This window comes from Parus major, chromosome 22 (assembly GCF_001522545.3).
Source record: "Parus major isolate Abel chromosome 22, Parus_major1.1, whole genome shotgun sequence".
NCBI lineage: Eukaryota > Metazoa > Chordata > Aves > Passeriformes > Paridae > Parus > Parus major.
Window position 1 is genome coordinate 4,192,448 of NC_031790.1, and position 12,576 is coordinate 4,205,023.

The following is a 12,576-nucleotide window of genomic DNA, read 5'->3' on the forward strand; positions in this document are numbered from 1 at the left end:
CTGGGCGTCTCGCTGTGGCTGTGCGGAGCCCCTGCGGTTCGAGAGCGCAGGCTGTGGCTGCCGGAGGCTCCGACCGCCGAGAAACGGGCAGGATGGTAAGAGGGCTGTGGCTGCCGGGCGCGCGCTGGCGATAGATACCCATACCACGAAAAGAAGGAAATTCCTCTCTTAGGCTTAGTTAAGCTTGCCCTTAAAACCGCGACTCTAGGCTTTTTCCGAAGTGATGTGCAGAACAACGATACCATTTAGCTCTGAGAACGGGTACTCTGCCTGTGCCACTTGATATGTGCGCGAATAAGGGCTAGTCTCTCCTTGGCCATCTGTGCCAGGTAATTTCTGTAACTTTCTGACGTATTTTACTATGTAGAGTAGTGAATAATACACTGTCAAAACATTCGCTGTTCGACATGACAGTACCTTGGGAGCTCTCTAGGTACTTCTGTCTGCGGCTGTTTCTCGCAGATGGCAGTAGGGGCCCGTTTAAGAGGTCCAGCCTTGGCTTGCTCTTGGCTTACTCACACCACAGGTTCTCCTCGGCTCTGCTGAGGTACAGCGTTCCACTGGCACGTGGTGAACCTTGGCAGACGTGAGCAAGGAGCAGACTCAAATTTAAGAGCGTTCTCTCTCAGGTTATATTTCATTGAAAGAGTCTCATTTTGTTATGTGTTCTGTGTCGCTTTGTGCTGCATGCATCACCTTTTGTAACCTCTGGCTCAGCTTACTAGTTGTTTACACATCACAGACCTTTTCACTATTGCCTTAAAGTACAACTATGGCATAAAGTTCCTTGTGAGCTTCTGTTTCAAGAAAAGAAAAAAAATCTTAAGAAATGTTCTAGAGACAGAGCTGCTAAAACAAACATGTTTTCTGAATGGCTTTGTTTAGTGTCTTAAGGTGGGAAATTTCTCTTTTGAGCAAGAGGAATTACTTTGATGTTTTAACAGTAAGTTTTTCCGAGTGTAATTTTCCCAGTGAGTTGTTTATTAGTTTAAGCAAATGGATTTTGCAGTAGAGAACAGTGAAATCTAATTGTGTTCCTACAACATGTCGGTCTGTAGACTACTCTGTTTCAACTAAACTAAAAAAGGCCAACTAAAAAATGGCCTGTTTTCATCAACTCTGTCTTGTATTTTCACAGCACAGGCTAACAGTTAAATCATCAGAATTCCTGCATATGGCAATCTACAGACGGTAAGGAATTGTTTTATTGTAAAGACAGTGATGTTTTGACAGCACCATTTTGTAGCACTGCTCTTTGACCGTGCATAGTTTTCTCTTGAGGTGCACATAATGAAAGTAAAGTACCCTTCAATTGAGCAGTTTTCAGACTGTCCATAAGTTAACCAGCAAAATTAAATTCTGTTCTGGCAGCATATTCTGTCATGTTTCCCTTTAATTTCCAGTTTCTATAAGCTCCCGAACCGTTCTGCAGACTGTCAGAACAAAGCATGGTCTAATGGTTTGGAAGCAGCTAGGCTTCCCTCAACAACCTTTTCCACTGGTGTGCAGAAATAGTAAGTTATGATATGGATGCTTTTGTATCAGCACCAGTGTTCTTCATGGCTAAGAAAGCTGAAGCAACTGTAGGAAATATAGGAAAGTGACAATATAAAAACTGGATAAAACGAAATTTTTATAATGGGTACAGGTAGTCAGAGGGCAGGATTTAAATAATGTAATACAATGTCAAAACTTAATTGCATTTCAGGAGACAATAAAGAAATGCTTTTATTGAAAAGACATAGCCATGTCTGTTGATTTTAAAGTCCAGGTTAAAAACAGAACCATTTTGTGTTTGATGGAGAACCAAGTGTATAAATGTTTTATGTTGCCAGTTTAACTATGTTCTGCTGCTTTCTGTCTGTGATACCTATATGACTCCCAATAATACAACCTCCTCATAGACTGATACGATAATCTTTACCGTGCCTTTGTGTTAAAAACAGATTATATTAAAATAATAATTACTGTAAATATAGAAGTGATTAATTAGTTAATTAAATGACAAATTGATGCCTCTGTTGCTCTTAAAGCTGTGATTCATCACTGTAATTTAAATTAGACATTTAAAAACGTTATTTGTTGTTAAAAAAAAATGCATTTGATTCAAAAAATGACCATAAAAGAGAAATTAATATATAGGTCATTTCTCCTTCATTATTGTACTCCTAAAGCAAAAAGCTCATGTAGCCCATGTAGAATTACCTAATGCTTTAAATAAGGATGTATGCATATATTAGTATTGAAAAGTAGCGTCAGAATAAGTGAACTGACCTGTGCCCCATTTTTGGGAACAGCTACAATGAATCAATAGAAATAAAAGATACTGAGAGGAATGACAGGTTTGTCTTTACAAACAAGCTATGGGTCTGCTGCTAAGATGAAACTATCACTGAAAGGTAACAGAAACAATGGGATAGATTCCACTGAAAGATGAAAGAGACAGTGGGGAAACACCATAGAATTCCACAAGGGTTAAGAATTAAGAAGGGGATTATGTATTGGGGAGGGGAGGAGGGAGGGTATCCCAGGTATCAGGCGTTCCGGGAAGTCTGTACCTCTCAAGTACCTCAGCCCATGGGAAAAGAGAGAAAGGGACATGCGGCTGGGAAATTGGGATAAAAAGGAGGCTGCGCCCTCCAAAAATTTGAGAGACCCCAGGGGAACGCCCCATGGCCTCTCCCTTTATTCGAATAAAGTAAAAGGACTCCTCTGTCTCCTTTTTGGACATAAACTTCTGGTGTTTGTGGATTAATTTTCCTGACAATAGCAGCTCAGAAACTGGGCCTTTGTTTGTGCTCTGATATAGCTTGTCACATCTTCCAGACTTGGGGATATCACTACTTTAAAAAGATTTTCCCACAATCCCAGTTGGATGTGAAATCTCAGACCCGTCTCTCAGTGCTGGTGCAACAGTCCGACCTTTCTCCCATTAAAGAAAGGCTGTGTGCTCAGACAGCTGATTTAATGGGATACAAAGGACTGCTTTTCCATTGTTTTTGTATATTCCCAGCAGAGTACTAGGAAAATTGTTTGTCACAGCATGTTTTACTCAGAAGGCCAGGGATCTACTATATGAACATGAAACACTAGTTCTAATTATGCAAAGGAATAATTTGCTAGAGAATTTACGTAAATTCGGCATGATAATTGTTTTCACGCCAGCTGGATGTTTTCTGGGGTGTTGCTCCGTGGTTGATCGAACCAGCAAGATAATTAAGTGAAAAACGTTCCCCTAGCTGCTCCTCCCTGCAAAAAAACCGGGTTATTTCCTCATTTCATGGACTATGCTTGGGTTCCCCTCTAGAAAAGGAGCCCTTAAACGCCGGTTAGGAGCAGGCGGGGTAGCTGCGCGCGAGCGCACCCCGCCAAACGAGGAGGAACGTGCGGCGGCCTCTATGTGGGCCGTCCCCGGGTCGCGATGGTGCCGCCTAGCGGGGGCACCCCGCGTAGCTCCGGGCCTGAGGACCCCTCGCCGCTCCCTGCCTTGTCAGGTGTGGAACGGGGGGCGGGACAGAGACATGGAACACTGGGACATGTGGTGCGTGGGGCTCTGCCGGGCGCGATCCCGAACCGGCCTGGGTCCCCGTCCGGCCACTGCCGGGATAGTTACGAAGCGTGAGTGCGCCGCCTCACCGGGCGCGGGTGCGGGCGCGTCGGCCGAGCGCAGCGCTCGCTGCGGAGCCCCGTCCCGAGCGGTGGGAGCGCGTTTGTCCGCGCGCCGGGAGCGCTGTTTGCGGCAGCCATGCTACCCGCGTGAGGGGCGGGGCCAGCGGGGGAAGCGCGGGAGGAGCTTGCGGGGGGCCGGGCCTGTGTGGAGACCGCTTTCGGGGGTTTCGCTCCAGCACAGCCCGGCGCTGCTGCAGCCATGATCCACAGTCTGTTCCTGATCAACGCCTCGGGGGACATCTTTCTGGAGAAGCACTGGAAGAGCGTCGTCAGCCGCTCCGTCTGTGACTACTTCTTTGAGGCACAGGAACGGGCCTCGGAGGCGGAGAACGTGCCGCCGGTGATCCCCACGCCTCACCACTACCTCCTTAGCGTTTACCGCCATAAGATCTTCTTCGTGGCCGTCATTCAGAGTGAGGTGCCGCCGCTCTTCGTCATCGAGTTCCTGCACCGTGTCGTGGACACGTTCCAGGTATGGCCGAGGGGCATGGGCCCCGGGGGCTGGAGCGAGGGAGCCTTGGCACGGCCGCGCTGCGGGGGAGAACGGGCGGGGGGCGCAAAGAGCCCCTCTCGTTTTCAGCTGTTACTTTTGTTTCCTGACACGTAATTTTCATCCTGCGTTTGTGAGGATGTAGACAGGGCTTGCCGTAGTCGAGAATTTCCTTCGGAGGATTATTATGGATTCGGTATCTACCTGTGCTCACAGGATGAACCTTTCAGCAAATCAGTATTTCTGTTCTGCAGCCTTACCTGCTCTGGGAACTGTAAACTAAGACCAAGCTGTCCTTGATCTCACAAGGAGCTTTTGCAGTTCATAGCCACGTGCTTTAACGAGCAACCTGCCTGTGCATTTACATCTAGTGATGCTTCTTGGAAGCTTCCTAAAGCAGCGAGTTTCAGGAATTGCCCCAGAGTAGCTGTATTCCCTGTGTGCTATGGTTGACACATCTTCTGATCAGTTTATGAAAACAGTAAAGATGTCTGTCTTCTGCCTGCCAACAAAAGGATTGTGTTGTCTGGATTTGAAATGTCTTGTGACCAGCATCTTGCCAGCGTACAGGAAATGTGTGAGCTTGGCCAAACAAGTAATATGAGAGCTTTGGCTTCCAATATGTCAGAACCTGACTGTATTCTGAGTTACGTGTCTCTGACTTTAGAGAGTGAATTGGCCGTTCAGACCAGCAGTGGATCGGGTTAGACCCTTAGGATATGTTTTTTATGAGGGTATGAAGCATGAATGTGTTGTCACTGACTTAGATGTGTATTAAAATCTGATATGTCTGGAAAATAGTGTTTGTAATGCAAAACTAGGATTCCTCTACTGTCAGAGTATATATACTCATTCTTCATACAAAATGTCTGAGCTCTTTAATTGCCGTAAGTTAACTAGAAGCTCGGGTTTGTGTTTGTGCATGTGCACTTGCTCTCTCCATAAAGATGCTTGAAGTCCACATAGAATAAGACATAAAGTAATTTAAATGTTCAGCTTTAAAAATTGCTAAATTAGTTGAGACTGCTGATGCAGGAATTTGCCACCTCACTGGAGCAGTGGCCGAGGTGTGCTCAGAGTTGTACATGTCTGTGGGACTGGTGTGTTTGATGTGCTTGTAGTAATACAGGGAGTTTCAGTGGGTTTTTTGCCTCCAAGAAGAGGCTCAAGTTCATCCCGTGTGGGAGAGTACTGGACTGAATGATCACTAAGATTCTCTTTCAGAGATTGTTGAGTAATTCTTTCTTTTGCACAGGATTATTTTGGTGTCTGTTCAGAGGTAATAATCAAGGACAATGTTGTGGTGGTTTATGAGGTGCTGGAGGAGATGCTGGACAATGGCTTTCCATTGGCAACAGAGTCTAATATTCTTAAGGAACTGATAAAGCCTCCTACTATTCTCCGAACAGTCGTCAACACCATCACAGGTACAGGGAAACAAGAAGATAAAAAGGGGAGTCCAGGTGGTAATATTCCTGCATAAGTAAATTAGCACACGGGTGAAGAAAAATTGTGGTGTTCCATACCATTCATGCAGTACAGGTGTATTTAGGGAGTCATGTGTTAGTGCTTTGCTTTGTGGTTCCTTCCAATTTCAACACCAGCTGCACTTTGGTTTTGCATTTGGTTATGGTCTTGGTTTGGGGTTTTTGAACCTAAAAAAGCCAGATTACATTTTCAGTTACAGACATGACATGACTACCAGGATGAGTTAGTTTGCTGTGAGTTTACACATCCCCATGTGTTAACACTTTCCCATGCATTACTGTAGTATGAGTACAGGGAGTCAGGAAGAATAATTGCTCTCCTACAAAGAAACAAGTTATTGGGGATTAATTACAATTAAGCTCTATAAGGCCAAGGATTTGTTCTGCAGTATTGCCTAACTTCCGTGGTTGTTGATTCCCTTTCTTTTTCCAGGAAGCACTAATGTGGGTGACCAGCTTCCCACTGGACAGCTCTCTGTGGTGCCTTGGAGACGTACTGGTGTAAAATATACCAACAATGAGGCCTATTTTGATGTGATTGAGGAGATAGATGCAATCATTGACAAATCGGGTATGGAAGTTGCTCCTGGTTAAGAATAGGATAACTTGTCCTGATAATGCAAGAAGAGAGGTTTTGAAATAGGTGCACCTTCATCCAAATGTGGAAAGCTCTGTTCCTATTTTTACTCTGGAATGTTGCTAACTTATATGTGCTATTCAGTCAAAAATTTTACAGAGACACCAAGATTTTCACTAGTCTTTGTTATTGAGGTCTCATAAGCAATTCTATATAGAAATTAGAATAGAAAATAGAGGATGAGTAAAAATCGTGCATAGCACTTTCCTGTTGTGCATCTTAGTCATGTTAGAATTAGGAGCTGTTGTCATTGGCCATTAAAATGGACATTGCTGGTGTCCGTGGTTCTTAACTGAATGAATCTTCTAGAGGAGTCATTGTGAATGATACAGATGTTGAGCAGGCAACATAATGAGCCACAGCATTTCATTAAGAAAATAGATTTCCTTCCTCTTCACTTATAGTTTTTCCACTTTGGGATTTTTTTGATCAGCTTCACATAACCACCTCTGTTTACTTTATTGTTACAGGTTCCACAATTACTGCTGAAATACAAGGAGTGATTGATGCTTGTGTCAAGCTGACTGGGATGCCAGACCTTACCCTCTCCTTTATGGTAAATCTCAAGGACGTATCTTTACTTAAATATTTTGAAAGGGGTTTCCCAGCCCTGCTGCTAAGATCGCAGCCTTGTGATGATGGACCCCAGTACATCAGAATCTGGGTATGCCAGATGAAAAGAGAAAGAAATGACAGTGGGAACTCATCAGGAACTTCGGCAACTTAGAGCCTAAAAGAGCTTTTTCAGACTATTTGCTTAAAAGCTGAAGTAATGTGTGCTGTGACTTAAGTTTTTGAGATACAGGAGTGCTTTAAGCAGATATTCTGAAGGGCCCCCTCTTTTATGAGTATGCACCAATGCAATTATGTGACATGGCTGAGTTTTCTAAAACAGGATTAAAAGTATCCTAAAAAAGGATAGAGGTTATTGAGTACTGCTTTCACAAGGATATAACAGCGTCAGACATGTCTGAATGTATACACCTTCAACTGGTCAAGAGTGTGTCAAATGGCAGGCCCTTCATGGATAGAGGATTGCTAAGAAGAGGAGGTCATTTTAAATTGTACTGCCTTCACAAACCTTGAGACTTTCTTTTTGTTTCAGAACCCTCGGTTATTGGATGATGTCAGCTTTCACCCATGTGTGCGTTTTAAGCGCTGGGAGTCAGAGAGAATACTCTCCTTCATTCCACCTGATGGAAATTTCCGCTTGCTGTCCTACCATGTCAGTGCTCAGAAGTAGGTGATGACTCTGGTGCTGTGAATTATGAAATTTGGATCCTTCTGGCTAGGAAGAAAATAAAAGTAGGAACTTCTAAAGATGAGGTGGCATATTGAGCCAAGTGAAGTAGAAGTGCATGGTGACTTGCATTTTTCTTTTTTTGAGTTACATGTTTTCTCCTTGTTTGGGCAGTGATTCTGTAATTTCTTTCTGGCCAGCCAGCGTTTTTCAAAGACTACTAGCAGATAAACAAACTAGATAGGGAAAGAATTAGACAGTGTAGAGTAATCAAGCTGTTGATTTCATGTGTTTATAAAAACCTTTTAAAATAAAACAAGATAGTTTGGTGCTCCTGTTAGGTTTTTGACATCTCTCTTAATGGAACCACAAGTTCTTGCCCATGTTTACACTCTTTTCTGGAAGCAGCTTGCCAAGTAATATTTACTCGGGGTTACAGCTGCTAAAGAAATTTTGCTAGACCTTTGTCAGATTTATCTCTAGTAGATGAAAAGGAGTGGCAAATGCAACCAAAAGCACAAACGTGAAGTTCAAGTGCTGCTGCATTGTCAGGACCCACTTGCCAGCCTGGTTGTGACATGCAAAAACATTTCTCATGTTTTGCTCAAGCCTCCTGTTTTATTTGAGGTGGTTCCTTGTTCTGATAAAACAGGATACAGCAAGCTTGATTACAAAAAGTGTAATTAAGACTTGAGAATGGAATCCTGACTTTGCTCCTAACTCAAATAAATGGGTGTAGGATTTCCTTCTCTTTTAAGCAAATATGAGGGCAAGAAAATGACAAGGACTTTCTGTTTGTCTTTATTCTAGCCTTGTGGCAATTCCTGTCTACGTTAAGCATAACATCAGTTTTCGTGATGGCAGCTCATTGGGACGGTTTGAGATCACAGTGGGGCCAAAGCAGACTATGGGGAAGACTGTAGAGGGAGTGATGGTCACTAGCCAGATGCCAAAAAGTGTCTTAAATATGACCCTTACACCCTCCCAGGGAACACATGTCTTTGATCCGGTTACAAAGGTAAGACTAAAGACAGAAATTAGATGGGTTTTTTTTTTTTTTTTTTTTAAATCTTTCTTACCAATCAGAAAATGAAGCCAGCCTGATGATGCTTACATTAACACTTCCATGAATACTGCTTTGCTGAAGGCAGCATGTTGGGGTGAGATCTTTTTCTGAACAACTGCATACTAGGAGTTTTCTTAATCCCCAGAACAAATACCTTGGTGTCTGAGTGGATTGTAATTCTAGCTACTTGGTGAGTAAAGAAAATCCAAGCACTGGTTTTGTATGATGGGCGTCAGTCTGCTGGATGGCTTACAAACATCTGCATATCTAGTTGTCATGCTCAGTGCTGCATGTTGGGTTTTTTGCAAACACTAAGGGTTGGTTAATGGTTTTGATTTGGCTTGGGATGTTCTGGTTTTGTTGTTTGAACCTGAGGAGTTAACTTTTTTTTTTCCTTCTTACAAACTTTAATCTGAGGGGCTTACCCATGTGGCCTTTAGCACAAGTAGTGGAAATACAATTCATAGTAGTCTTTTGGGGAGCCTCATGGAAAAGAGAGGAAGAACAAAGGTTCTGAGGTATCTGCTCCTTAATCTGGTGTCTGGCCAATATGAAAGGCAAGATACTAAGAAAAAGACATTTTTCATAGAGAAATATTAAAAGCTGTCATTGGAAGGGGACACTTCTTTAGAGGGTGCAGCATTTGAGTTTCACTGGTGCATTTTCTGCTCCTTAAAGTTACTGTCATGGGATGTTGGGAAAATAAACCCCCAGAAACTGCCAAGTCTGAAAGGGAGCGTGAGCCTGCAAGCTGGGACATCGAAACCAGATGAAAATCCCACCATTAACCTGCAGTTTAAAATTCAGCAGCTGGCTATATCTGGTAAGTGACTTTGAGGTAAAGAAGTGGAATGTTCTCTGCTATGCCAGTGCTCATTCTGTATGTAGCTGAAGTAACTTCACAAACCTTCATGCTCTGAAGTACATTCTACATGAAACACCTTCTTCAAGCAAAAAAGTTGTCTGCTTTGACTACATATCTATGGATTTGTTCTTGCTGGTGGTCTGTGAAACAACTTACCTGCATTTCCTTGCATTTTGTGCTTACAGACCTCTGAAGAAATTTAGGGTATGGATATGTTTGTAAAGAATGATTCTAACAATTAGCAGTTGTCAGCTTTTCTCAGTTCTGTCTGCTGCTTGCTAAAACTTTCCCTGTGCTTTCTGCACCACTAGTATGGTCTTCTGTCCCTTTATGCCAAAGGCCTGTTAGCTTTGTTTGTGGCAGCAGTCAGTCTTATGCTGTGTTTGTTTGCCTCTAGGACTGAAGGTGAATCGCCTGGACATGTATGGGGAGAAGTACAAGCCATTCAAGGGGATAAAATACATGACTAAGGCTGGCAAGTTCCAAGTCCGAACCTAGAGGCTTCTGATAGTGAGGAAGAGCACTTTTCCTGTTTCCCCTGTCCCTTGGCTGATGGATCCCATCCATCTGTTTAGGGTTGCTTTCTTGTCTGTAGTAGCATAAGCAGGAAAGCCAGTGCTCAGAGTGCTGGAAAACAGGAAAAAGCAAGGTTGACCTGATACCACCTCATCTCTACTTGAGTCTGAAGTATTTGGAACAATAGCAGATGGGAGAGTTGCTCAGGTCCCTTATGATTAGTGAGTCAGCTATGTAAGCTTGTATCACCATCATTTTGCTGTCTTAGAGGAAATTCTAGGGATTTATGGCCTTTTGTAGCTCCTCTTCATGTATTTTGTTTGTTTTTTATCCCTTTTTAGATGTACTAAGTTGAATTTCCACAAACTTCAGTATGACGATCCAGCAGCTGCCTTCTTGGATCACTGGCTGTTAGAGTAGAAAACATCTATGTAGTTGTGAAGAACTGTGTAGTTCTTTCCAGGAGGGAGAATATCTAGCTGTTCTGCTTCAAAAGGTCTGGAAGAAGTGGAAGGGTAGATTGTTCCACCCAGGATGGGAAGTTGAGAAGCCTGAGAAAGGAAGTACATTGTTTCTCTAGATATTTCATAAGGCATCCTGGTCATCAAGGATCTTGAGTCTGAATACAGACTTAAAATACATTCAGATCTTGTAACTGATGGGCAGTGGTATCTCCATGTAATTCTGCTTCTCTTATTTCATCAATGTTTGAAGGTAGAAATTGTCCTGGGTTATTTGGGGAATCAGAAGAGACAGACAGAGGAACTTTGGTGGAGAGAGCACTGATGGAATTAGAAGCTGCGGCTACATGAAGATAACCACTGTCCTAGTAACTTGTTGGAACCTCTTTTTGCCTCTCCTTGCCTATTGCAAATGAAGGTGATACTGCTGTTTTCCTGCTCATTGATGTCTTTCTTTCAGATAATTGTGACCTGGTACTATTTTAGTGTTCCTCCTGTCCTACCTCATTTCAGTTCCTGTACCAGTCAGGTGCTGTGCAGATGATTCAAACCTACACCAGATTTTTCACTGGGATCATCTCTTCCTCAAAAACTGTTGTTATATCTGCCCATTCCATCCTGCAGTACATCCGTCTGTACAGCAAAAATAGGAAATGAGAGTCACCTGCACTGTTCATATTGTCTGTAATAGTCTCTTTGGCCACTACATGCCAATGTGTTTTCTCTTGGTAGCAGAACTTGCACCTAATCTGCTGTACACGTGACCACACACGTACGGCTGTGGAGTCCAGCATGCACAGTTCATGCTTTGTGAACAGAACAAGGTGACTCTAGACAAAGGGTGGCATTCGATCTGCCTTGCATGTGGTGGACGCTTGCAGTGGATGAGTGGCATCTTGCTTGGATTGCAAGTTCCGCTGCAGCTGAAGAATTGCATAGCAGGTGGCATTCTGCTGAGGTGACATTACTGCTAAGCATGTTCAGTGCAAACAAAACCTTCAACAAGAGCATCAATAAAATTAATTTTTACATGTCATTTGTGTCATTTCAGAGTGGTTTTACAAGTTGAAATAAAGTTGCTGTTTGAGGAGGAAGGTAAATTATGCCAATTGGATTGTGTATAATGGGTGCCTTAGGGAGATAAATGTCTTTATGCAGTTGGCATTGTAAACCTGGGACTAAGTTGCTGTCTGATAAACTAAAATTAATTGCTTTCTTGGTAATTTTTCTTAGTGTTTCCCAAAAGAAGTGCTGAGCATTTCCTAGAACCTCAAGTGAAAACACCCTTAGGAATGCAGCTGAACCATTTTTGTTTGCTGGGTTGGGTAGCATGCTAAAGGCAGTGCTTTGATCATGAAGACAAATACCTCATCACCTTCCTGCTCCTCAAATATCGATACTGCTTTTTGGCTTTGTAGCTTTGATTTTTAAAGGGTCTTTTATTTACTGCTGAAGTGATTCATGTAACTCGAGATACTGGAAGATTTCTTATACATATAAGGGCATCAGGCCCTTATGACATACCAGTCTGAGATGGTTGCAAGTTCCTATGAAAGATGAAGCAGGGCAGAAAGGGGAAATGGGGAACATCATTTGTGACACAAATTGGACATAAGAAGGACTTCTGGGGGTATATATGAGGTGCAGCTGTGTACTTCAGTTACAAAAGATGCTGATGTTGATTGGGGTTCTGAAACAACTTGAGTATGACATTATATCAGCTGCAAAGTCAGAGGAAAGCAAGCAGGCAGATGGCAGTTGTTATTCTTAGACCTTGTCTCAAGATGGTGCTACTGTGTGCTGGAAGAGGACAAGTAGGGATTAAAACCGTGTAAGTGGAAAAGTTGATGTAAAGACAGAAACTATCTCAGGGATTTTTTTTTTTTATTAGGGAGGGATGTAATGGGTAAAGAAGCCAGGAAAAGACAGTTGAATGCACTGAGCTAGGTGGCAGCAACTTCTGAGAAATGAAAGTTAAAGTAAGGCTGGAGAATACTAGATGCTAGCTATTGGACAAGGATTTGGTAAATCTCCCAGATTAAGTAAGAAAATGAAGTATAAAGAAGCATTTGTAAAACTTTGGGGTTGATTCTGGGCCATTCTTTTAGTCAGCTACATAGAAGATGTCTCAAAAGATAGACCAGG

The 12,576-nt window shown here is 42.9% G+C and overlaps 1 protein-coding gene across 1 annotated transcript; it reads left to right on the top strand.

Annotated features, from left to right (window-relative positions):
• Positions 1-3,779: 3,779 nt before the first annotated feature.
• AP3M2 (adaptor related protein complex 3 subunit mu 2) lies at positions 3,780-11,467 on the top strand. The gene is made up of 8 exons (XM_015648811.2): positions 3,780-4,141; positions 5,415-5,586; positions 6,080-6,217; positions 6,754-6,839; positions 7,389-7,522; positions 8,334-8,541; positions 9,268-9,412; positions 9,852-11,467. The coding sequence occupies exons 1-8, from the start codon at positions 3,869-3,871 to the stop codon at positions 9,950-9,952; spliced, it is 1,257 nt and encodes a 418-aa protein (XP_015504297.1). The 5' UTR covers positions 3,780-3,868; the 3' UTR covers positions 9,953-11,467.
• The last annotated feature ends 1,109 nt before the right edge of the window (positions 11,468-12,576 follow it).